At 45.6% G+C, this 26,501-nt stretch overlaps 1 protein-coding gene across 1 annotated transcript; it reads left to right on the top strand.

The window, feature by feature from the left end:
• On the top strand, positions 1-26,501 carry FBXO10 (F-box protein 10). Its single transcript, XM_006863125.1, has 10 exons — positions 1-587; positions 3,775-4,611; positions 9,809-9,958; positions 11,130-11,266; positions 19,158-19,228; positions 20,796-20,948; positions 21,613-21,882; positions 23,078-23,391; positions 24,825-25,006; positions 26,317-26,501. Exons 1-10 carry the CDS (start codon positions 3-5, stop codon positions 26,489-26,491), a joined length of 2,874 nt encoding a protein of 957 aa, XP_006863187.1. The 5' UTR covers positions 1-2; the 3' UTR covers positions 26,492-26,501.

Genomic DNA, 26,501 nt, shown 5'->3' with positions numbered 1-26,501 from the left:
CGATGGAGGCTGGAGGCCTCCCCCTGGAGCTGTGGCGCATGATCTTAGCCTACCTGCACCTTCCTGACTTGGGCCGCTGTAGCTTGGTATGCAGAGCCTGGTATGAACTGATCCTCAGTCTTGACAGCACCCGTTGGCGTCAACTGTGCCTGGGCTGCACCGAGTGCCGCCACCCCAACTGGCCCAACCAGCCTGATGTGGAGCCTGAGTCTTGGAGGGAAGCCTTCAAGCTGCACTACCTTGCCTCCAAGACATGGACCAAGAATGCCCTGGATGTGGAGTCCTCTGTCTGCTTTTCTCTGTTTTGTCGGAGGCGGGAACGGCGTACCCTGAGTGTGGGGCCAGGCCAGGAGTTTGACAGCCTGGGCAGTGCTTTGGCCATGGCCAACCTATATGACCGGATTGTGCTGTTCCCGGGTGTGTACGAAGAGCAAGGGGAAATCATCCTGAAGGTGCCCGTGGAGATTGTCGGCCAAGGGAAGCTAGGTGAAGTGGTTCTGCTGGCCAGCATTGATCAGCACTGCTCAACCACACACCTGTGCAACCTCGTCTTCATGCCAGCTTGGTTCTCACCCATCATGTATAAGGTGGGTGTCCGTATCTGACAGATGGCCTGGTTCTCACCCGTCATGTATAAGGTGGGTGTCCGTATCTGACAGATGGCCTGGTTCTCACCCGTCATGTATAAGGTGGGTGTCCATATCAGACAGGTGATGGTCTTGCCAGTCTCGGGCCTGAGTCCAGGGCCTGTGCCCTCCTGGTGGCTTCGTAATCCCTTGTTTGTTGAAACTGAAAGTTTAGCAGTTATTCCTAGACACACCCTACACTGAGTTCTGAACCAGTTGAGTAATACGACCCAGAAATCAGTAGAGGTCAAAATAACTGCTTCATTCCTCGCGAAGTGAGGCTTGGACTCCAGGCCACATTTGCTTGGGACTTCTTCTCCAAACGGGCTCAACAGCCACGGGTGGAGCAGCTAGGTGGGAGAACCAGGTTTGAGGTAGCAGAGAATATGTGAACTGCTCACAGCAGGTGTGCCCAGAGAGGCAAAGCCAGGAGAGGCTGGTCAGGACCAGTGAGCTTCAGCACAGCACGTTAACACCGCCCTGTGGAGGTCAAGAGAGGTCAGGTTTGTTCTCAGGAGTTACTAGAGATGGGGTCAAGAAATTTTACTTCAACACCCTCCTTCCAGGAACACACAGGTAAAGTTATATTCACAGTATATGTTGATTGTGGTGTTGGTAGTTTCTGGTAGAACAGTTGACAACTGTGGATTGCCTAGAAATTGGTTGTAAAACCTAGACTATGTTCCTGCTGCTGCTGCTGCTGTATGCTGTCAAGTCAAATCCAACTCATAGCAACCCCAACTAGGCTTCCGAGGCTCTAAATCTTTATGGGAGCAGAAAGTCTCATCTTCCTCCCTCAGAGCAGCTGGTAGATTTGAACTGCTGACCTAGTGATTAGCAGCCCAACATGTAAAACTCACTATACAACCAGGAGAATATGTAGCTCGTCAATAAAAATTAGATTGCCAATGTGACAACCAATAACTGCTCATTTGCCACTCATGTGTCATAATCATTAAATGACCAGTCATTTATGATGTACTTTACTGCACATCAGACACAGCCTTTGTATCATTTATTCTTCCCCATAGTTCTGTGGGAGTTGTGGTGTGACGCTATAGGATAAGCACTGGGCTGCTAACTGCAAGGTCAGTGGTTCAAACTCATGAGCTGCTCCTTGGAAAGCCTAAACAGGGTTGCTGTGAGTCGGGACCCATTCAATGGCACATAACAACAGCAACAGCATAGTCCTGTGACATGGATAGTGTCATCTGAATCTCGTAGATGAGGGAATGGGGCCTCCACAAGATGAAGTGAACATACCCGTGGTGACAGAGTTAGTCAGGGACAGAGTGAGGACTCAACCTTGGTGACATTCCGGCGGTGACCTCACTTGATCCTCACAGCAAACCTTTATGGTAAACAGGGTAAACATGCTGTCGTCATCCACAGATGGAAGCACTGATGCTCAGAGACGCTAAATCACTTTTTCAAGTGAATAATTAGTAATTTAGTACTTGAATCAGTACGCATTTTTAAAGTGCATCACACTGACTTTGTTGGAATCTAAGAAGCCTGCGGTTGTAGCTCTAGAATGTTTCAGAAGGACTGGTCTGCAGACGCAGAGAGATTTTTGGTTCTAGAAAGAGTATTGTCCAGACCTTTCATCTTTCAAAATATATTTTTTGTTAGAGTAAACATTAATTTCAGCCCCTCCTCCCTGCCAGAGTAAGGTTGTAGATTCTCAAGGGCTGGAGTCTGGTCTTAGTCGTCTTTGTAGCCCACCAACTGGCTTAATGCCTGGGATATATGTTTGTGCTTGGTCCATAACTGGCTTTTTTTTTAATGTTTTATTATGAATTCTGTGATAGTTTATGGGAGAACATTAGCTTTACATTCATCCTGTCATATATAGATTCATTGCCATGGTTACAGTCCCCTCCATGCATCATCAACCAACGAAAGGGTACACCCTGCAAGCCTGTCTTCCCCCCCCCGCTCAGTTGTCAGCACACAGCCCCTCTCTCTGGATCTCAAGTCCCCAGCTGCTCTATCTCTCCATGTCATCGTCTCTGCCTCCATCTCAGGCATCACTGCTTCTTGGGTAGCGTCCCACTCTCCACTCTTCTCCCTTGATGGTCCCAGGGACCTCCGCACCTAGACTGCAAAGTTAATCACTTAACTCCTTGCTACAAAATGTCTGCCCTTACATTTCCAACCCTCACAATCAGTCCTGATAACAATTATTCATAATTGTATCACAAGAGACCTATTTGCATTTCCTTTCATCAGCCCCACCTAGACAGATTGGATACTACTCCGTGGAGATTCTACCTTCCTCCACGCCCTCTGGATCTAGGTTCTCTCTTGAAAGATTGTAAGCCAGTCACTTCTTGCCTTTGTAGCCCCCTCTCCCCCAACTTTGGGTAGCCAATGTCCAAGTTGCCCATCCCTGTCTAAGCTGTGTGTGGAGGGGGTGGGAATGATCCTTGCTGTAAAGATTTGTTCCCTCTTTTGAGCTACTGCATCCATAGGTGTAGGTCAAGTTCATCAAATTGTATCAGATTACTCCTTTTTCCTCTTCTTTCTTCTTCTGGTTGAGCTCTGATCATCCAGTCATCGAAGCCAGGTCAAGTGGGTATTATCTCCAAGTGTGGGTGTTCTTATGCTTATGCCCTCTCTTCTTATCAGCTGGATGCTTCACTCTCCACTCTAGTCCTCTGTGGCTATGTCACTGACTTTGGGCTCAAGAGTCCCCGGGTCTTGCCACCCTGCTGGCCAACCAGGTCTCCACCAGGGTTCACCGGAGTCTATTGAACATTGTAGGGCATGACTGTCTTTTAAGTAAAAATTATGAAAGAGGTAAAAATGATCAAGTCTCGAGAAAGGCACAGAACCTAGGATGGCCTTGCTTTTAAAAGGTCAAGCCTAGGCTCATTTTACAGAAGTCTTGAATAATTGTGGAGAAGAACTTTATCAATGACTCTTCAGAGGGCTGGGAGGATGGGCAGCTCTAATTTATTCCCCTCTCAGGAGCAGAGCAGCCCCCCAGCTGGCATACATGCTGTGGTAGGAAAAGCACTCTTATCTGCCTCCACATTTGCTTTTTTCAAATTCACCAAAATAATCAACAGAACAAATGACCTTTCCTTCAAGAGGGCTGAGCAGCACATCTCCCCATTACTCATGTTCTCTTTTCATTCCCCAGACGACTTCGGGCCATGTTCAGTTTGACAACTGCAACTTTGAGAATGGACACATCCAGGTCCACGGTCCAGGCACATGCCAAGTGAAGTTTTGCATCTTCAAAAACACCCATATCTTTCTGCACAATGTGCCCCTATGTATTCTGGAAAGCTGTGAATTTGTGGGCAGTGAAAACAACTCTGTGACTGTTGAAGGCCACCCATCGGCAGACAAGAACTGGGCCTACAAGTATCTGCTGGGGCTTATCAAGGCCTCTCCTAGTTTGCTCCCCACTGAGGACTCTGCCACTTTATCATCCCTGGACCTAGAGAGCAGGGACCAGGCCTGGAGCCCAAGGACCTGTGACATTGTTATTGAGGGCAGCCAGAGCCCCACCAGCCCAGTGTCTAGCTCGCCCAAGCTGGACTCCAAGGCTGGCGGCACGCAGGAGGCAGAGGTGGGCAGCGATGGGGAAAGGGTGGCTCAGACCCCAGACAGCAGTGATGGAAGCCTGAGTTCCAGTGATGAGGATGAGGATGAGGACCAGCTGACATTCAGACTGTCCTACCAAGTGCAGGGCCCTCGCCCAGTGTTGGGGGGATCTTTTCTGAGTCCGCCACTGCCAGGAGCATCCATTCAGCTGCCCAGCTGCCTGGTGCTGAACTCGCTGCAGCAAGAGCTACAGAAGGACAAGGAGGCCATGGCCCTGGCCAACTCTGTGCAGGGCTGCCTCATCCGCAAGTGTCTCTTCCGGGATGGCAAGGGAGGTGTCTTTGTCTGCTCCTATGGTCGAGCTAAGATGGAAGGAAACATCTTCCGGAACCTGACTTACGCAGTGCGGTGTATCCACAGTAGCAAGGTACTGTCATAGGGACGTACTCTTCAGACCCTTAACCCCACGGGGTCACACAGCAACTTCAAGTAGGCAGGACGTGCACCCAGGTTTCCTAACTCGTTAATGTTCTTTCCATGCATCACAGCTGGACTGAACAGAAAAGACGAGTGGAAAAGGTCTAATTCACCTTCAGTATTTAAATGCCAAACTGCAAATCCTCTTTCCCTCCCATTCCACTGTTTTTCTCAGATGTAGTTAGATTTACCTCTTTCTGACATGTTTCCCCTATTTGTTTTCAAAGCCATTAGCTCTTGGTGGTGGTGGATATGTGCTGTGGAGTCAGTTCCTACTCATAGCAACCCTGTATAGGGTTTCCAAGGCTATAAATCTTTACAGGAGCAGAAAGCCTCATCTTTCTCTTGTGGAACAGCTGGTAATTTCGAACTTTTGACCTTGCAGTTCGCAGCCCGATTCCTAACCACTACGCTACCAATGACCCTAAGATCCTAAAGTGCCACACCAGGCAACCTTTTAAAATCATATATTTGTTTCTTAAAATGCAGACTGAATTTTCATCATGTGTTACAAAGAAAATATTTTTAATGATTATGCCAAATCATACATATATTAGAGTCATTAGAATAGTTGATTAAACAGATTATGGTGTTCTGAAAAGTTTTTATTTTTGAAAAAAAAAAAAAACAAACAGGCAACTAATTTAGCCGTCTAATAGATAAGACTTTCTGCTCCCCTAAAGATTTACAGCCTTGGAAACTCTGTACAGGGTCGCTATGAGTCAGAACTGACTCCAGGGCACATCACCACCACCACCAATTATAAAGTGGTTTAGTTGATTAGAAGCCAGGAGATTGAGATTATTAATGTATTTAGAAGTCTGCAGAGTGGGGTTTTTTCCCGTTCATTCATTGGTTAAAATATGTTTCTGAGGAACCTACAATGTGCTACATTACTGCTAGGCTCCAGGGTACTGCAGTGCAAAAGTGAGGTGTTCTGGATCTCAGCCTTGTATGCTCTAAGGCCTTGAAAAAGTCACTTCCTGTCTCTGCACCCCATTTTCCTCATCTTAAAATGAGGGAGGTGAACGAGATCACAGATTGTCAACTAATTTTCCTTGCATCTTCTCTAAAACAGTAGGAGCCCTGAAGCTGTGTGTATGGTGGCTAAGCGCTTGAATGCCAGCTGAAAAATTGAGTTTCAAATCCATCAGCCACTCACTGGAAGAATAATGTAGGAGTCTGCTTCCACAGGTCCCAGCCAGTTGGTTCTAACTCACAGCGACCCTGGGTACAGCAGAATGAAGTACTACGCAGTCCAGCACCAAATCCTCTCAGTCATTCCTGTGCTTCAGCCCACTGTTGCAAACAATGGCCAATACATCTCTTTAAGGGTCTTCGTCTTTTTGCACTTGAAACTTCCAGCTTTGGAAACCCCATGGGCAGTTCTCCTTGCCCTGTACGGTCACTGTGAGTCGGAATCGATTCAACAGCAACAGATTTTTTATTCTCTAAAAGAATTTTTTTAAAACCCAGCAATTGTGGAGTCCTGGTGTGATGCTGTAGGACCAACACTGAACTGCAAGGCCATTTTCTAAAGGTCGGCAGTTCAAACTCACCAGCTGCTCCTCGGAAACCCTACATAGGGTCACTCTGAATCAGAACCTACTCACCGGCACTTAACACCACTACCCAGCAATCATTTTTAAAGTTGATAGCTAAACTTTTTTTTATCATAGTTACATATGTATATTTCAAATATTGACATCTTAGAACTGCTACAGTTATTTTTTAAAAGCTTTCCTTGGAATTGAAATACCATAACAATTTGTTTATTTATTAAGATTTAATCCACATCCCATTGAAATACTCCCTTTTACAGTCCGTAATTCAGTGGTTTTCATGCTCACAGAGTTGTGTAGCCATCACCACTCCAGACGATGGAATAATCTCATTACTCCAGAACGAAGCCCTCTAGATCCATTAGCAGTCACCGCCCATTCCCCTCCCTGAACCCTTGGAAACCACTCATTTGTTTCCTGCCTCTGAGTTTGCCTATTCTGGATATTTCACATAAATGGAATCAGACAATACGTGACCTTTAATGTGGGGCTACTTTTCTTTTAGCAGGTTTTCAAGGCTGTCCATATTGTAGCTTGTATCAGTACTCCATTCCTTCTTGTTATTAAGTGCCATCGAATTGGTTCCAATTTATAGTGACTTTCTGTAGGGTTTTGAGGAGCAGCTAGTGGGTTTAAACTGATGCCTTTGTGCTTAGCAGTCCAGTACTTATCTTAGAAACCACACCAGGATTCCATTCCTTCTTACTGCTAAATGATATTCCAATATATGGATTTTTCTGTTGTTTAAGTGCTGTTAAGTCAGTTCTGACTCATAGTGACACTGTATAGGGTTTCCTAGGAGCAGCTGGTGAGTTCGAACCACCAACCTTGCAGTTCAAACCGACCTTGCAGTCTTGTGCTTATCCTACAGTGCCACACCAGGACTCCAATGTATGGATATACCCAATTTGATTTATCATCTACTCAATATTGTCTCTACTTTTTGTCTCTTATGAATAATGCTGCTATGAACGTTTGTGTTTTAAGTTTCTTGTATTTTCATTTCCTGGGCATATACCTAGGAGTGAAACTACTGTCATATGGTAACTCTATCTTTAACTTTTTGAGGAGCTGCCAAATGTCTTACAAAGTGAATACACCATTTTCTATTCCTACCAGCAATATGTGAAGGCTCCAAGTTCTTCATAGCGTCACCAACACTTACATTATTGCTTGTCTTTGCTGTTTTATTTAGCCTTCTGGGTTTGATGTAGTAGAAATTTTTTTAAATATTTAAAAAAATTTTAGAGCAGTTTTAGAATTATAGGAAAATTATGCAGAAAGTAGTCAGGTTCTGACTCTTTTATTAATGCCATTTTTATGTTCAAATAGTTTATTTTGAAATAACTTCAAACCTACAGAAAAACTAATATTAGAATAAGGAATTCCCATGTATCTTTCACTCAGATTCTTCAACTCATCCACATCTGCTTTATTCTGTTATAGTTATATACTTTTTTGAGCCATTTGAATAGTAAGTTGGAGATCTGATAGTCTATTCTACTTTAATATTTAAATATTGACTACCCATTCCATGGCTATCCTCAAAACAAGGAAAAACTACTAAATACCCACAATAACTAAACAACTGTCCTCTGCCGTCAAGTCGGTCCTAGGACAGAGGAGAACCGTCTCCCAGGCTTTCCAAGGCTGAAATTGTTATGGAAGCAGATGCTCACATCTTTCTCTCCTGGAGTGGCTGGTACGTTCCAACCATTAACCTTTCAGTAAGCAGCCAAGCACTTTAACCACTGTGCTGCCAAAGTATCTAAATAGTCACAATGTTGTTGTTAAGAGCTGTCAAGGTGGTTCCAACTCCTAGAGATCCTGTATAGGGTTTCTGAGAAGCAGCTGGTGGGTTTGAACTGACACCTTGAAGTTCAAATTGACCTTGGGGTCCAGTGCTTATCCTACAGCACCACACTAGGACTCCAAAAAATAGCCACAACACAATCTTAAAAATCAAGAAATTAATACTGAAACAGCATTATCTAAGGAGCCCTTGTGGGTCTGCTAACTGCAAGGTCAAAGTTTAAGCCCATCAGTCACTAGCAGGAGAAAGATGAGGCTTTCTGCTCCCACAAAGATTAACAGCCTTGGAAATCCTATGCAGAGTGGCTTTGAGTTGAAACCAACTTGTCAGTTAGCTACAACAGTATTCCACAGACACTATTCAGATTTTGCCAGCTGTCTATATGTCTAAGACCCAGTGTAGTAACGCCTAATCCTTTAAACTGATTCAATTCCTCAGTCTGCCATGCCTTTCATGACTGACATATTTGAGGAGTATACCAGTCATAGAATAAAATGTCCCTTAATTTAGCCTTGTCTACTGAGTCTGGTAGCGTAGTGGTTACGAATCGGGCTGCGAACCTTAGGGTCAGCGGTTCGAAACTACCAGCCGCTCCGCGGGAGAAAGATGAGGCTTTCTACTCCCGTAAAGATTTACACCCTCGGAAACCCTGTACAGGGTCGCTGTGGGTCGGACCCGACTCGATGGCACTTAACAACAACAACAACTGAGTCCTGGGAGTCCTGGTGTGGCACTGTTGGTTAATGCACTGGACTGCAAAGTCCACTTGAACCAGGAAGCTGGCAGTTCAAGTTCACCAGCTGCTCCTTAGAAACCCTATACAGGGTCACTATAGTCAGAACCTGACTCTGCGGCACTTAACAACAACACAACAATGAGTCCTGGTGTGGCACTGTAGAATAAACAGTGGACTTAAAGGTCAGTTGGAACCGCAAGGTCAATGATTTAAACGCACCAATCGCTCCTCGGAAACCCTATAAAGAGTCGCTATGAGTCAGAATCAACTTGACAGCACTTAGCAACAACAACAACAACAACAACAACAAATATTTCACTGTGATTAAACTGAGGTCCTGTATTTTGTGCAGCAGTACCAGAGTGATGCCATCCTTTTCTCAGGGCATCGGCCGTATCAAGGAAGAAGTTGATACCGACTTACCCTTTTTTAACTAGGGATGTGGACTTTGGTAGTGTGGTTCTGATGGCATCTACCACATTTCTTCACTGAAATTTTGATGAGAATTTTGAACCTATTAATAGATTTGTGGAAAGGTACTTTGAGACTGTGTAAATATTCTGTGCCTCATCAACTTTACACCTGCTGCTAATTTAAGCCTTAATTGATGATTCTTGCCTGAAATTAATTATTACTATGTTATTGTTGTTAAATGCTGTCGCATCAGTTCTGACACACACAACTCTTTATAGGGTTTCTGAGGAGTGGCTGGTAGGTTTGAACCACCAACCTTTGCAATTAGAACGTCAGTGTTTATCCTATAACACATTGGTTGTCAAATAGGAGCCCTAGTGGCACAGTGGTCAAGTGCTTGGGTGCTTGCTAACTGAAAGATTGGTTATTCGGACCTACCAGCTACTCCATGGGAGCAAACTGTAGCAGTCTGTGTCGGTAAGGATTTCTATATAGCATTGAAAGCCATGTCCTAGAATGTCACTATGAGACGGAATCAACTCGATGTCTGTGGGTTTGCTTTGTTTATTTTTTTTGGTTGCCAAGTGGTGGTTTTCTAATTCCATCCTTCTCTTCTGCTTAGATTGTCATGCTTAGGAATGACATTTACCGCTGCAGAGCATCAGGCATCTTTCTCCGCTTGGAGGGTGGAGGCTTGATCGCAGGCAACAACATTTACCATAACGCGGAGGCTGGCGTGGACATCCGGAAAAAGTCCAACCCACTCATACTGGTACTGGAAACTGCCTTTGCTTCAATCTCTTTCCGGGGTGACTCTGGGTTTTCAGAAACCTTTTCTGACGATATCTAGACAAATGTTGCCATACTGAATTGTGTGCTTGTTTGCAAATGGCTCCTGCTCTTTTCTCTGTGTGTCTTTGTTTCTATGGAATCATTTTGGAAGAGCTATAGCTAGCTTCCTTTGTAAGTATGGGATTGGACGCAGGCTGTAAGTTAACAGAGTGAAATAATTTTGTTATAACTTATTGTTATCTAGAAACTGTCTCTGTGCAAAAGCAACCAGATGGGGAGGCAGAAAAAGTAGGTTTCAGATCTGACTCTGCCACAGACTGGTTATGTGGCTCTGGTCCTCCTGTTTGTACAAAGAGGTATAGAAATGAGTAATCTTTGGTGACCCATTAGCTTGTACATTTTCTGTGACCAGATGCCCATGGGAAAACAGAATTCCCAGAGGCTGCCTCCCTGAATGCAAAGCAAAGACTAGAAGCCAAGTGGCCTTTGCTTTTCTCTGGATGTGGTGCCTTTGAAACTGCATGGCCAACATTCTCTTAGATTGAGGTGCTACCTTGCCATGAAGGAGCCCTGGTGGTACAGTGGCGAGGTGCTCAGGTGCTAACCAAAAGGTCAGCGGTTCAAACTCACCAGCTGCTCCATGGGAGAAAGATGTGGTAATCTACCCCTGTGAAGCTCCCAGCCTTGAAAGCCCTGTCCTGTGGGATACTCACTTCTGTCCTGTGGGGTTGCTGTGAGGTGGAATCAACTCAGCAGTGATGGGTTTGGTTGTTAGACCCTTCCCTTTGAGGTGGGCTCCCTGGATCCTGGGAAGTGTGTGTTTGAAGGACTCTGTAGAAGCTGTAAATGTTCCATAATCTGCCTTCAGCTGAAGAACCAGAGCCCTGGGCAGTCAGCCTTACCGCATCCTGCGAGGCAGTGACGACTTGTATGTTCCTATTTGCCCCCATAGGATTCGGTGTGTGCACCTGTGCAGGAAGGATAGGGCAGCCACATGGTCCGTTCTCTTTGGCATGTGCTTAGGATCTCCCAGTTGAGTTCTTTTCTATGCTGTGTTCATCCTGGCCCAGTTGTGTGGGTAGTGATTGAACCCTGTGCGTCTCACTGGCATGATTGATCCTTGCTCTGTGGTGTCTCATCTTCACTTGCAGTGTAATCAGATCCACCATGGCCTTCGCTCTGGCATTGTTGTCCTTGGCAATGGGAAAGGCATCATCCGAAACAATCAAATCTTTTCAAATAAGGAAGCTGGCATTTATATCCTGTACCACGGAAACCCAGTCGTGAGGTATGCCCCTGGGGACCCAGACCATCACAGTCTTCCATGGTCCCATCTTTACTCTCTTGTCTCTTCTGTTTCTCTACTCCCTGTCTTCTTTCTATTTGGAAACATATTTGTTAACTACAACAACTTTCCAGATGCAAGCAAAGAAGAGACTTCACCTACCATCTCACCGTAGTAACACAGCTACCTTAGTGTTTGTCTGTTGCCTTCTAACCAACTGTGTGCAGGTATTCTGTTCACATTGCTAAGCACGCATCACAAGGGATGTTGTTGTTGGGAAGTGCCATTGAGTCGGTTTCAACTCAGCGAACCTGTATAGAGTTTCCAAGGAGTAGCTGGTGGGTTTGAACCTCCAACCTTGTGATTCAAATGGACCTTGCAGTTCAATACTTTATCTTACAGAGCCACACCAGGACAGCAAAGGTAAATGAGGGCAGAGCCTGATTCTTAGGGGGCTTGCTCTCATCAGGAACATACTCATGCACAAAGATGGGAAGAAATCAACCACAAAAGACACATATCGTGTGACCTCACATATAGAAAAAGACAAGAAAAGGCAAATGTGTTGAGGCCAAACTTATTAGTGGGTACCAGGGAAAGGGGGGAAGTGGGAAGAAGAGGCTGTTGTTTATGGAGTACTGAGTTTCAGTGTATAGTGATGGAGAAATCACATTAATCCAGGGTAGGATTGTCCAGCCAATTATTAAGTATTGTTAATAAGTTGTACACCTGTAAAAAGTTATGTGATAGACATATTTTTAGCAACCCCCCCGCCCCCCCCCAAAAAAAAAAAGCTGTTGAGGCTGCGTATCTACAACCAAGTACCTCATGGCACATGACTCCTGATTTAGAGGTTTAAGGTCATGGTTTCATGGGACAGCCAACTTGTTTAGTGATTCTGTTCTACCTCCAAGTTCGTTATATAGTCCTTAGGGTCTTAACAGTTTGCAGCAGCCATCCAAAGCACAGCAATTACCATCTCATCACCAGAGCAAGAAGAATCTGGACTAGGAGGAAATGGAATATGTGGCTAATTGTCTCCAGGAACAACTGCCTCCTTTGCCATGAGACCCAGAGGATCGGGATGGTGTCCAGCTACCATTACTGAGCATTTTGATCAAAGATGAATCCTGATGAAAAGAAGGAAAATGCAGAACAGAATTTCAGATTCTCATGGACTCCAGACTGGAGCCGTGGAGGCTGGATGAACGTCTGAAACTATTGTGTTGAGATCATCATTAAACCAGAACTATCTCTTGCAGTCATCTTAAAAGCAAACAGTAGTTTAACTAGTAAAAAAATGTCTACCTTGAGCATTATGTTCTTTTAAAAGCTATATGGAATTTACCCTTCAGGTCTGGAAATGAACTCACCCTCATTGCTCAAATTTCAGCCAGTTAGTAGATAGGTATATAGTGGGGACAGCAACATTAGTGAGGTATGCACACCACAGAATGGCCACACATTTGAGATCAAAAGGGCAGCATTTACCTAAAGACAAAATTCAGATGGGTTGAGAAAGGACTGGAAGTAGGATAAGTAGGATAAGTAATGTTACATTAAAGGGGGGTTGCAGTCAACGTGAAACAAAGTATGATATGTTGAATTCAAACTAATGATCTGCTCTGCAAACCTTCACTCAATTGACAATAAAAAGTTTTAAAAAACAGCAACACAAAAACAACTATTGGATCAAATTACCAACAGCAACTCAGAAAGATTAGAAAGGAACTTTAGGGGCAGTGAGTTCATGTTAATATGGAGAAATATGTCAGTAAAGGAGAATGAGAATGGTTGCACACAAAAAATGTGATCAGTGTCACTAAACTGTACATGTAGAAACTGTTAAGTTGGTGTATGCTTTGCTGTCAGTATTGTCAACATGAATAATAAAGTCAGAGATGACATGGAGATTTCAGGTCACAGACAACTCCAGCCAGTTGGTAGTGTGGCTAGTTGGATGCTAAGTGTGTTAAGATTGTGAGGCTGCATCTGACCTCAGCAGAAAGAGCATCCATGCTCAAATAGTAATGTCTGCCATGGGTGTGAAGGGGCCATGGATCTACCTTTGCAGATGGGACAGGTTATGATGAAAGCCATTAAAGTTGTACCAAGAGAAACGGGGAGTACCATTCTGATCAGGATGTAGAAAGTCCTCATTTAAGCGCTGGCATTGAGTTGGGCTTTGAAATATACGTAGAATTTGGACTCGTGGAAATGGGCAATGGGTATTCCTAGTAAAGGAAACCACATGAGTCAAGTCAGCCAAGCATCACAGATCCAGGGCTTAACTAACAGTCAACTGTGCCTTGAGGAAAATCCGGCATAAGGTGAGACATTGATATAAAATACTGTAAATTGGGCCTGTCCCAGAAAATCTAAGGCCTTGTGGTCACTACAGCATGACTTTTTATAGCCCTGTGGCAGTCCATCTCTGCTGCACCTCTTAGTGGGAAGGAATGATGGATAGAAAGCCTTGAGGAAGGTAAGAAAGGCTTTATGTAGAACAAGCTGAGAGAAGTGTTTATTCTGAGTAGGATAACGAGGAATTATGGAAGGTTGTTGGGTGGCAACACTCACACAGCTATTTCTGTTTTAGGAAAATTAACATTCATGTGCAATAACTGGCTTCTAGGTTTGCTCCCTTAGCTTTATTTTATATGTATGTTTCCATGTGATTGTGTGGTCTTTATCACATTGACAAGTTTCAAAACTTTCCATTGTTTTGTATTCCATAATTTTGGAACCATCCCTATTAGCTGTAGCTGTTGTATATAGCTTTCTGTAAACACTTGTGGTCATAGAACTCTTTTACCTTCCTTGACCTTAGGTAAGAAGTACTGTGTTTGTGTTATTCCCTTAGCATACATTTAAATGCATACTTTATGTAAAGGGGGTATAACGTGTGTGAGGGAGTCCCTGTTCCTGGAGTTTACAGCCTCTTCTGGAGATAGACACCTATACACATAACCATGAGTGGACACTCACTGGATTGAGTGCTTTTATAGGTCTTCATGCAGAGGAGCTGAGGAACTTGGCCACAGTTTCAGCTGAGAGCATCAGGGAAGGGTACATGATGACATTCAGGTTGTGTTTGGAAGATAAATAGACTTTTATTGCTGTGGTAAAGGTTGCCTGGACCTGCGGGCATTCAAATTTAAGGTTTGTCTGGGAAACTCGTGAGAGATATAGTATGTCTGGAGACAGGATGCCTGAGCAGACAGATTAGAAGATCCATTTGGAAAGGCCAGTTGAAACTGCAGCAAGAAGGACCTAGAATGCCAAGTATGGCGGGCAGAATAATGGCACCCCAAAGATGTTCACAGGAGTTCTGGTAGTGTAGCGGTTACAAATCGGGCTGTGAACCGCAAGGTCAGCAGTTCAAAACTACCAGCTATTCCGCAGGAGAAAGATGAGGCTTTCTATTCCCGTAAAGGTTTACAGCCTCAGAAACCCTGTAGAGGGTTGCTATGAGTCGGAACTGATTCCACGGCACATAACCACCAACCACCACCACCAAAGATGTTCAGGTTTTTTTAATACAGAGAGTCACTCATTTCAAGCAGTACTATCTGATTGAAGAACTTATGGTATTAAGGAAGAAGGCCAAGCTGCACAAAGAACAAGGCTCCAGGAATTAATGGAATCCAAATCGAAATGTTTTAATAAGCTGCTGCAGCATTAGAGGCACTCACTCGTCTATGCCAAGAAATTTGGAAGATAGCTACCTGGCCAATTGATTAGAAGAGATCCATAGTTTTGCCCATCACAGAGAAAGGTGATCCTGGAGTGGGCAATTTCTGCAGAATGCACAAATCACACAACAATATCATTAATACCACATGCAACTAAAATTTTGCTGAAGAGCATTCAAAAATTGTTGCAGCAGTATATCAACAGGGAAATTCAAACCAGATTCAGAAGAAGATATGGAAGTAACGATGTCATTGCTGGCTTCAGATGAATCTTGACTGAAAGAAAAAAAATACCAGAAAGATGTTTACGTGTGCTTTATTGATTATGCAAAGGCATTTGACTACTATTGACTATGCCAAAGTCTGGACCATAACTAACTATGGATAAAATTGTAAAGAATAGGGATTCCTGAACACTGAATTGTACTCATGAGGAACCTGTACATAGACCAAGAAGCAGTCGTTTGAACAGAATAAGGGGATATGGAATGGTTTAAAATCAGAATAGGGTGCACCAGGGTTGTATCCTTCCCCCTTACTTATTCAATCTGTATGCTGAACAAATAATCAAAGAAGCTGGATTATATGAGAAAAATGTGGCATCACAATTAAAGGAAGATTCATTAACCTACAATATGCAAATGGTACAACTTTGCTTGCTTGAAAGTGAAGGGGACTTGAAATACTTTTTGATGAAGATCAAAGACTACAACCTACAGTATAGATTGTACCTCAATATATATATTAAGAAAATGAAAATCCTTACAACTGGACCACAAAACAGCATCAAAATAAACGGAAAAAAGATTGAAGTTGTCAAAAACGTACCTTTCTCTTGGACCCACAATCAGTGCTCATGGAAACAGCAGTCAGGAAATCAAACAACATATTGGGCAAGTCTACTACAAAAGACCTCTTTAATGTTCAAGAGAGTGTCAGTTTGAGGACTAAAGTGCACCTGACCTAAGCCATGCTATTTTCAGTCACCTCATATGCATGTGAAAGTTGGACAATGAAGAAGGAAGACCATAGAATTAATGCATTTGAATTATGGTGTTAGAAAAGAATAGTAAAAGTACTATGGAATGTCAAAGAACAAACCAATCTGTCTTGGAAGAAGTACAGCCAGAATGTTAGAAGATCGGATGGCCAGACTTCCTTTCTCAAACTTTGGGCATGTTTTCAGGAGGGATCAGTCCCTAGAGAAGGATATGATGCTTGGTAAAGTGGAGGTTGACAAAAAAGAGGAAGACAACCCCCCTCCCCTGCAAGCAGATGGATTGACAAAGTGGCACCAGCAGTGGGCTCACATGTAACAATTGTGAGGATGGTGCCGGGCTGGACAGGCTTTCGTTTTCTTATATGTATGGAGTCACTGTGAGTCAAAATCAACTTGATAGTACCTAACAGCAACAAAGATGGCCATGCTCCAGTTCTCGGGGCCTATGAATGTTATTTCATATAGTAAAAGAGACTTTGTAGATAGGATGAAATTAAGGACCTTGAGCTGGGCAGGGATCCTGAATTATCCAGGTGGAGCCAATGTAGCCATGAGGATACTTAGAAAATCAGTAGCGCATGAGTCACAAGGAAGTGTGCCGATGGAAGCATGTGTTGGAGTGATGAGGCCACAGGTCAGGGAATATGAGCAGCTTCTGGAAACTGGAGAAAATAAAAAACAATCTCCTCCAGCGTCGCCAGAAGGAATGCAGCTCTGCAGGCACCTTGAGTTCTAGGCCTTTTAAGACCCATTTTGGACTTCTGACCTCCAGAACTGAAAGATGATAAATGTGTGTTGCTTTAAGCCATTGAACTGGTGGTAATGCGTTACAGCAGCAATATAAAACTAATACACCAAACTAAGGAGTTTGGCCTTTTGGTAGCTGGGGAACTGTTAAAGGGGTTTTAAGCAAGGAACAGCTTCAGCAGATCAGTGTTTTGGGTTTTATTAAACATGTTGTTAAGTGTTGTTGAGTCACTTCCCACTCAATAGCGACTCTGTAGGATTTCTGAGGAGCAACTGGTGGGTTTGAACCAGCCAACCTTGAGGTCAGGACTGCCCAGTGCTTGTCCTGCAGTGCCACATCAAGACTCCTGGTAAATGAAGTGACCTTGAAAGCTTTGAAAGACTAGGTTGGGCTTTTTTCTTTGATCTCTTTTTTATGATTGGTGGTAGGGGTCTGGGGGAGGGTAGATCTTGCTAATTGCCACCAAGTTGATTTCTACTCATGGTGACACACACACACACACACACACACACACCCATGTTCAGAATAGACCTTTCCACAGGTTTTCTCTTTGGAAGCAGATCACCTAACCTGTCTTCCTATGCAGCTCTGGGTGGGTTCCAAGCACCCGCCTAATAGTTGAACATTTAACCATTTGTGCTTACCCAGTGACTCCCCCCATGGAGAAAATGAATTTTGAGAATTAATTTTGAGATCCCTGAAGTGGCTTGGATGGGAGAAACCACAGCATATTTTTAGCCAGTGAAAACGACATAACCTGCTGTGTTTTTTCTTCCTGAACTGCCAGGAAGCACAGGACTAAATCTGTGCTCGTCAGTAAATATCCCAGTCTTGGGTCTTGATACAATGATCTGCATCTTAGATGTTTTCTGAGACCTCTCTTATCTTTATTATGCCAGCCCTATGTAAAAGACACATACATGTTCTCCAAGTTCCTCCATTTATCTGGAGATAAATGTATGAAAATTACATCGCTGTGCATTTGCTGCCTATGGGACACCTGTCAGAGAGATGACTGAGGCGTGCCATAGCCTAGGAACAGATTCTAACTAAATTTTATCCAGATAAAAGCAGCCTTTTCAGATCTGTCTGAGGGTAAAAAATGGGTATATCCAGCATAATTTTACATGTTTAACTGAAAAATACATGTCATGTAAATGCTATTGATGTTTGGTTTTCTCAGCATTAGCGTTAAGTTGCTGGTTTTTCCCCAAGGAAGTAAGCACGTGGAGTCTGTCCTAAGAGACGGGAAAACTTAACCAGTCAATCTGCGGTCATTGGTGTTCTGTTGGTGCCAGGCCCTGACAGACCCAGATGAATATTTCAGCCTCTGTCCCTCAGCTACCTGGTAGGGACTAGGAGACCTCCTCATGAGAAAATGGGCAGATGCTCTTCCAAAGGGGAAGAAGATCAGTCTTCCTGTTAGTAAAAATAGCTAACAGCCAATGTGTGACCTCTAGGGATTGCACAATTCCCCTGGCATCTAGGTGTGACTAGCTTGTTTGTTCAGGCAGCCAGACAGCTGCAGAGATTGGAGAGAGATGCAAGGTCTCACAGACTCAGTTGTCTGTTGGAGGAAATGATTCATGAGGGCTTGATGCGGCAGTGAAGAGGCTGTGTGTGTGTCTGAGTAGGAGCGTGTTTTCTTCTACCTTCCATTTATGATGGCTAACCCAACCCATGAATCTCACATACATGTTGTCACTATGACACAAAGGAAATGGTTGCATTTAAAGAGTATGCATTTCCATTGAACTCTTCTTCTGATGTTCTTGAACCCTCCTTTTTTTTTTTAATCTGGTTTCCTTCTCTAAGCATGTTATTCTTTTCTGTTGTCATACAGTGCATGAGTAAGTTCACAGGCAATACTGTAAAGAGTAGCTGTTGGATCTATAGAGAAGACTGTGGGTGCATTACAGGCAGAGCGCCCAATTCAGGACTTGGTCACAAATCACTGCTCAACAAGCATAGCACAGCCTCCTAGGAATTCTGTGTCCCGCCGGGAGTCTTGGTATGCTGCTGTAGGATAAGCACTGGACTGCTAACCACAAGGTTGGCGGTTCAAGCCCACCAGCTGTTCCTCAGAAGCCGTGTACAGGATCACTATGAGTCGTAACCTACTTGACAGCACTTACCAACAACCAGCACTAAGTAACCTGCCTGTGACTTGTACGCCATGATCACATCTGTTTCAAATCTTGATTATTGTGGCGAATAAGCCACATTGTGCTTCTATGTCATAGTTGTGGGTTTCATTTCTGATAAGTTGTCTCAGGAAGATTTCTAATTATCTGGCTGATAGGGCTTCCGGGAATACTTTACGCCTCTGTGGGCTTGCTCTACCTAAGGAAGTACACAAAAGAAGGAACCGTCCTTGGGAAGGGCATTGTCTTTGAAGGATGACATTGGAGCCCTGTTGTCACCTCCTTGTCTTGCTTCCTTCCATTCTAGTGGGAACCACATTTTCAAGGGCCGTGCTGCTGGCATCGCAGTGAACGAGAAGGGGAAAGGTCTCATCACAGGTATGGGCTAAGACTGCTTGGCGCAGAGGCTCTGAGGGGACTGGTAGAGCAGCCCATGCCTACTGTACACTCCTGCCTTCACCCCCTCCTGCTGCAGGATCTTGCACCTCTCCTTTACCTTGCCAAACTATGGCTGCCACCTCTGAATGGTGGGCTGCTCTCAGGGGTACCAGCTCTGCACATGACTGTGTATTAAGAAGAAGGCCTGTCACAGAGGGTGGCTCTGCTCTTTAGCAGGCCCAGTGCTTACAGGTTCTTCTTACGTGATGACATAGTAGTTTCAGAAGCATTTATGCCGAGCAGATTGCCAGACTCCTTCCCCTTGACTTGCATGACCCACCTGTCTGCTCTGGAAACCCATCCTCCTACCTCCTGCCTGGCTGATGCCTGTTCATCCTAAGGTCTCAGCTTAAACGTCACGTCTTCCCGAAAGCCTTCCCTGACTTTCCATTATACAGACACCGCCTCAGCAGGACCGTTTCCATTATTTCTTATTGAGTTGCTTCATTGTCTCCATTGCTCCCAAATGATAAATTCAATCATTTCAAAGTCAAGTCCACCTGGAACGGTAATGAAGCCTAAGCTCAGAGTGTCAGAGTGTAGCCACCCACTCCCACTCCCATCGAGTCGATTCTGACTCATACTTGGCATATAGGAAGGACTCAGTAAGCACTGGTCCAATGCAACCCCCACCCCTGCTGACTGACTCCAGCCTGCCCTCATTCATCAGACGTTTACTGAGCACCTCCTGTATTCAGGCAGTAGTCCAGGAGGTCAGGAGACAGAAGTCAGCCAAACTGACCCTTGTTCTGCTCTCAGGAGCTGACATTTTAGGAGGGAGAAGCAAATCCATCAACAAAAGCATGCACACACGGGCAGGGGGTGGTAAGTGCTCTATAGATAATTACATAAGGCGATGGTAGGACAGCGTTACAGGGTACATAGGGTTGTGTGGTCAGGCCAGCTCTTTCTTAGAAAATGACACTTGAGCCAGAGTCTCAGTGACGGAAAGGAGCTTGAGCAAAGATCCTTCCCTGCAGAGCATGCCTGAGGGAAAGACAGCGTGAGCGGGACTGGAGTGTGGTGAACAAGGGCTGAGTGGCATGACGTGGGACAGGCTTTATGAGCCATTGCAGCTCTGTCCCAAGTGACTGAAAGTATGTCCTGCTTCCACGCTGGCCTCAGACAGGCCCTTCTGACTCATGATTCTTCAGCCCACTCCCCAAAAAGCGGTAGCTGCCATGGAGAGAGGAAAGAAAGGGAATGGGCAGAAGACAGGGCTGAGACTGTGTGTCTCCCCAGGCTGATGATGAAATGTCTGGATTTGCGTTGAGATAACTACCTCGGATCCCCTGCCTGGCCAGGGGCCAGGACCCCAAAGCCAACTTATTCTTAATTATCCATCTTCAGGCCTGTTGGCTCCAGACAGCAGACAAGTCCCTGAGACGTCAAACACCAGACAAGATTCCAAGTGCTTGTTGCTTGGCGTCCAGTCCACACTGTCCTTCCTCTCAGCACTGGCAGTAGCCCTTGGGGTACCACTCCTCTTTTCTGCCTCTCTCTGTAGAAAACGTCATCCGTGAGAATCAGTGGGGGGGCGTGGACATCCGGCGTGGAGGGATCCCTGTCCTCAGGAGCAACCTCATCTGCTTTGGCTACTCAGATGGTGTGGTCGTGGGGGATGAAGGCAAAGGGCTGATCGAAGGAAACACCATCTATGGTGAGGAGCATGTTCCCAGAGGGAAGAGACTTGGGATTAGGAGACAGGAAGTCTAGGGTCTACCCAGCTTTCATCTCCAGTCTGTGGGTCCTATGAAGGCTATCACCATTCTCTGGTCCTCACAGATCTCGTCTGAAGAACAGGAATGATTTCAGGCCTCTCCCAGAGTGCAAGAGCCTCTCATAAATCTCCCTGTGATTCTCAAACTGATCTTGTGGGGCCATTGGGGTGGAGAGCTTTATCCCCAATTAAAATAGCAAAAAGGCAGGCATTTGGATCAAGTCTATGAATAAGGCCAGTTAAGCTCTTCTTATCTGTTCTTTGATCCAGAGACCTGAAAATGTAATGATGGTAGCAGGAATGTATTACACTCTCTGTAATAGTTAGCCTTCAGCAAGACCCAATTCTTCTGTGTCCTTGAATGCATTGTCACATTTACTTCTCATGACTGCCCTCTGAGTTAGACTAAGTATTAACCCCGTTTTAAAGATGAGAAAACTGAGGCACAAAGAGGTGGGCCATATCCCCCTTGTATGAAGAAGCTTGCAGCCAGAGTCATAAAGTGACTTGTCCAAGGCCATGTAGCAAATAAGGGACGTCTGCCTTCCATTGGGTGCTGCTCACCCATGGTTGGGTCAGTGACCACCTCCTTTCGCTGTCTCAGCTAACAAGGGCTGTGGTGTGTGGATGATGTCATCCAGCCTGCCCCACGTCACCAGCAACCACGTCAGCTACAATGGCCTGTACGGTGTCGCAGTGTTTAGCCAGAAGGATGGCTCCAGTGAGTTCCCTGGAGGCCATGGGGCCCAGGAGAACTTCAGTGAGGACGGGGATGCCATCCTCTGGGAGACAGAGCTGGACAAAGAGGACGACCCACTACGCCGGCCCATCACTATCGCTCTTGTGGAGTCGAACAGTATTAACCACAATGGAGGTGAGCCCCTGCCTGACCTGCCCCTCCAGCCTATCACTCACTTCTTCCTGCCACTTTCCTGATGCCCTAGCCCCCTGGACTTCATTTTCCTTGAACGTGAATCCATGTCACGCCACAACCCTGAGCTTGCTCATGAGGTTTCTCTTTCCTGAAGTGTCCTTTCTCCTATCCTTACGTTCCAAGCCAACTGGAACTTCCAAGTCTGTCTGAATGCAGTACTCCCTCCTTTACTTCTGTGAACTCTCCCGAGGGACACTGCTGAGACCCCTGGACACCTTATCTCTGTGGCTGTTTCACCAGCCCTGACAGACTGTAGAAACTGGCTGTGGAGTTTGTCTATCTCCAGGCCTCCCACACCTGGCTGATGATCAGAATCACTGCAGGCAGAGGCTTGATAAAATGCAGGTTCCTGGGCCCTCCCCTAAGAGGTGGTTCTTCAAGAGGCCTGAGAAACCTGTCACCTGAACTAACGTGCTTCTCTGAGGATCTGAATAGTGAGGCTTGGTAAACCCTGGCCCCGTCCCGTGTGTCATCTTTTATAGCTAGATAGCCAACCTTTCCTATCCATAGAGACATCTGGAAAGGCAACCCTGGCAGCCCCAGCCTTCAGCCAGAAATGAGTTCTGTCACCTCCCAGTTCAGGGTTTCTTTCATGGTAAAATCACAAATGCTTGATTCCATTTTGTTCTCAACCAAGCCAGGAGAAACAGCACACAGGTTCTCCCAAGAGGTGCCGAGGTAACAGGCTCACATTCCAAGCTGCCCGCACACCCCGTCACTAACCTGCACACAAACTCTTCCCAGCCGACCCTGGTTCCTGTGAGGGAAAACAAAACAAGCTTTCTAGTAGGCAGGCTTGTCTGTCTAGAGGTAGAATGAGCCACCTTGATAGGTAGTAAGCTCCCCATCACAGGAAGTATAAGTAGCAGTAGGATGGCTGCTCTAAGCCTGAGTCTAATAGCACCCCGTTTCCCTGGCTACATTTAATAAAGATTTGTTCAGAAGAACAAGGTTTTCTTGCTATTCCTGGAAACTGCTTTGTTTGTCATCCAGTGTGGAAGGTACAAACCCAGGGGTTGGTTCTGAGTGTTACTACTTCTGGGTCCCCACCTCTCTCCTGGGTGCACGATTGGGGAAGACTCTTCCTGGCTGATATTTCAGACCTGACCCTGCTTTCCCTGCTTCCACTCTGTAGCCTCTGGACTCTACGTCCAGAGCAGCGAGGGACTGCATGTCACCACCAATGTGATCCACGCCAATGGAGACAGAGGCATCACCGTGGCCCAGAGTAGTCAGTTAACCCACGTGACCAACAATAGCATCTCCTGCAACCGACTGAGTGGGGTCAAGGTCGAAGCCCAGTGCAAGGTGGAGCTCCGGGGCAATGGTATCTATGACAACAGAGGCCACGGCATCATTACCAAGGGTGACAGTACTGTCGTCATCGAAAATGACATAATTGGAAACCGGGGCAGTGGGCTGCACCTCCTGCCCAGATCCGACACAAAGGTGCGTCTGTGTGTATGACGTGTGGGGCTAACAGGGTCTGCCCCCAAGAGCAGTTCCATGCCCTCTCTGCCAAGAAGCTAGACTGCATACACTCAGGGCTGAATGGGACATGATCCCTCCTGCCTGAACTCAGCCTGGAAGATGTAGGTGGGACTTCACACAGGAAATCTATGAATTGAGACCTGAAGGATAAGCTAGGGGTAAGGGGTTCCACCTCCTAGATACCATGTGTTGGGAGCAACCTGAGGTGGTCTCCAGGTCAAGGTTGGGACTGTTTTAGCTCTTTCTTACCAGAAGACTCCCGGGACTGGTATGCAGTAGATACTTAGAGGAGAGGAATACTGCCACAGGGCCTTTGCACACCTACTCTCTGTATACCAGGCATACCTGTTTCCCCTTCGATCCTATAGTCTGTTGTTGTTAAGTGCCGTGGAGTCGGTTCCGACTCATAGTGACCCTGGACAGGGTTTCCGAGGCTATAAATCTTTATGGGAGCAGAACGCCTCATCTTACTCCCGCGGAACCGCTGGTAGTTTCGAACTGCTGACTTGTGGTTCACAGCCCGATTCATAACCACTACGCTACCAGAGCTCCTTAGTTTAGCTGTCACTTTTTTCCAGAAGCTCCCCAGTTCCCCAGGCTATTTGAGATGCCCTTTTTCTGGGCTTTCATAGTACGCAGACCCTCTCTAACCTCAGAGAGCAATCCTCACAGAGCTTGGTGTCTTGTCCGTATCTGCCTCCCCTCAGGACTGGGCTCTAAGCATTCATGTTATACAAACCTCCATGCTAGGAGCTGTAGTTACAGTGCCAGACCCATCCCAGCCGTTGGGGAATTTCAGTCCCAGAAAATCTTTTTGGCTCCCCAACTTTCTGTTTTGTTGTTGCTGTTAAGTGCCGTTGAGTAGGTTCCGACTCATAGTGACCCTGATAGGGTTTGTGAGGCTGTAAATCTTTATGGGAGCAGAAAGCCTCATCCTTCTCGCGCGTAGCGGCTGGTAGTTTCGAACTGCTGACCTTGAGGTTTACAGCCCGACTTGTAACCACTATGCTACCAGAGCTCCTTTAGGAAGGGAGTAAAGAATCTCTCGACTTTGTGTCTGAGCCCTATGGGAGCAGAGGAGAGGAACACCCAGCCTCAACAGGCAGGATTGCCTGGCTTCTAGCATCCCCTTCTCTTTCTGTGAGGTATTTGCACATTGTCCCTCTTCCTGGAACATCTCCCTGCTGCTGCTCTGCACCTGGTAAACTTCTACATCTTGACTGTACATCCTCCTCCAGGGAGCTTTCCCTGGCCCCACAACTGGTCTCAATAATCCCTTCTCAGGGCTCCCATGGCTCTGTGCTAACCTACCTAGCATGCTCCTGTTAAAACTGATGGCTCACTCCTCCATTGGAGCCCTGAGGTTCTGACAAGTCCTATTGCTTCTCCAGGTGATGAAGAACCGGATCCATTCATTCCGGGCCTATGGCATTGCTGTGCGGGGTCGTGCCAAGGCCACGGTGCAAGAGAATATCATCTTCCAGGGCAAGACCAACAAGGCCATCTTTCAACAGATCTCAAACAACCGAGAATGTATCATGCAAAACAACAAGTTCCTGGTCTTCAAGAAGAAGTAAGTACCTGGAATTGTCTGAATCAGCCTTCTAAACCACAGTGAGCATTACTCGGGAAAACAGGCCTGGGTTAAGGACCAGCACCTTATTTCCTGGGAGAGAACCAGTTTTAAGAGTTTGGAGTATGCAGTTTCAAATCTCAGAGCTCTGCCCGTTACTGTGACCTGAGCCTTAGTAAAATCCACTCACTAGGATCTGCTTTGTACACCAGTTTCATATGAAATGGATCATACGGCCTTAGCAGAGTGGCCGAGGTATTCGGAAAATACCTGCTGCTGCTGTTGCTGCCTGTTTTCACTACTGCCTTCCCCATTTCATTGGCATCTCTGTCCACCCAGCATTCTGGCAACAAAACTCTGGCTTTCTCCTCCGTAAACACTTTCTGAAAGGCTCGTCCTCTTCTGCTGCCTCTGCCCTGGTTCAGATCTCAGTACTTACTACTCACCCTCACGTACATACAGTCTATATGAGCAGTGAGGCTCTTCTGGCTGTTCAGATACCTGGATGAGTGCTATTAGACCAGTTGTAAAAGGTAAGTACTACTTGTTGCTGTCGTCCCTGTACTGTTAACATCACCAGTCATGTAGTAGCAGCCCTCCCCCCCCCTCGTCATTCTGCCCACAGGCCACCTCCCAAACTCTCCATGCATACTGTAAGATGAATCGTTCTAAAGCAGAGTTTTGGTCGCGTCACTTTCTATGGTCAAAACCTTTGATGGAGCCTCAGATTTTTAAATTATGGACACTCAGTAAAAATGCTTTTTGAGGAAACCCCTTCATACATACATATAAGGGGGCTTCAAAAACTCTCTGGGAAAATGGAATTAAAAGATAATAGAATTTTTCCATGAACTTTTAGAAGTCTTTCATAGTTAGTTATAAATTGTATGTGTATAGTCTATCAGTGTATTATTTACATTATAAGCTATATCAAAAATAGTAATTATTAAAGTATAAAATTAAAAATAGAAACTTTTTGTTTTCACACCTCCCAGCAGATATTGTGGACTCCCTGGGATTCACATCCTCTTTCCCTCTGTAGAGACCACAAGCAGAATAGATCCCAGACTTAACAAACCTGATACTGATGTATTGATTTAGGTATAACTTAAATTCACCCGATTTGGTGGACAGTTCTGTATATTTTGACAAACATGCAGTCCCTTAGACTCACACACGTCCCACCACCTTGGGCTCTTATGAACTTGGGAGACAGAACATACACCCGACACACATGGGTTCCATGCTCTTGAGCCAAAGGGGCAGGACATTCAGCAAGTGTTGGGTTCACTGTCGTTTTCCACTTCCAGGTCTGATACGTGGCGCCTGGTGAACCCACCAGCACGGCCTCACCTGGAAAACTCTCTTAGAGGACCCTCAGTAGCCCACAATGGACAGAAGGTGGCAGCCATGGCAACCAGGATCACAGCCCGGGTAGAAGGTGGTTACCACAGGAACCGCAGCATTTTCTGCACCATCCTCTAACAGTGGAGAC

This window comes from Chrysochloris asiatica, unplaced genomic scaffold, assembly GCF_000296735.1.
Source record: "Chrysochloris asiatica unplaced genomic scaffold, ChrAsi1.0 scaffold00053, whole genome shotgun sequence".
Lineage (NCBI taxonomy): Eukaryota > Metazoa > Chordata > Mammalia > Afrosoricida > Chrysochloridae > Chrysochloris > Chrysochloris asiatica.
Note: the sequence above shows the minus strand (reverse complement) of the source record. Positions and strands in the feature narration are given on the sequence as shown.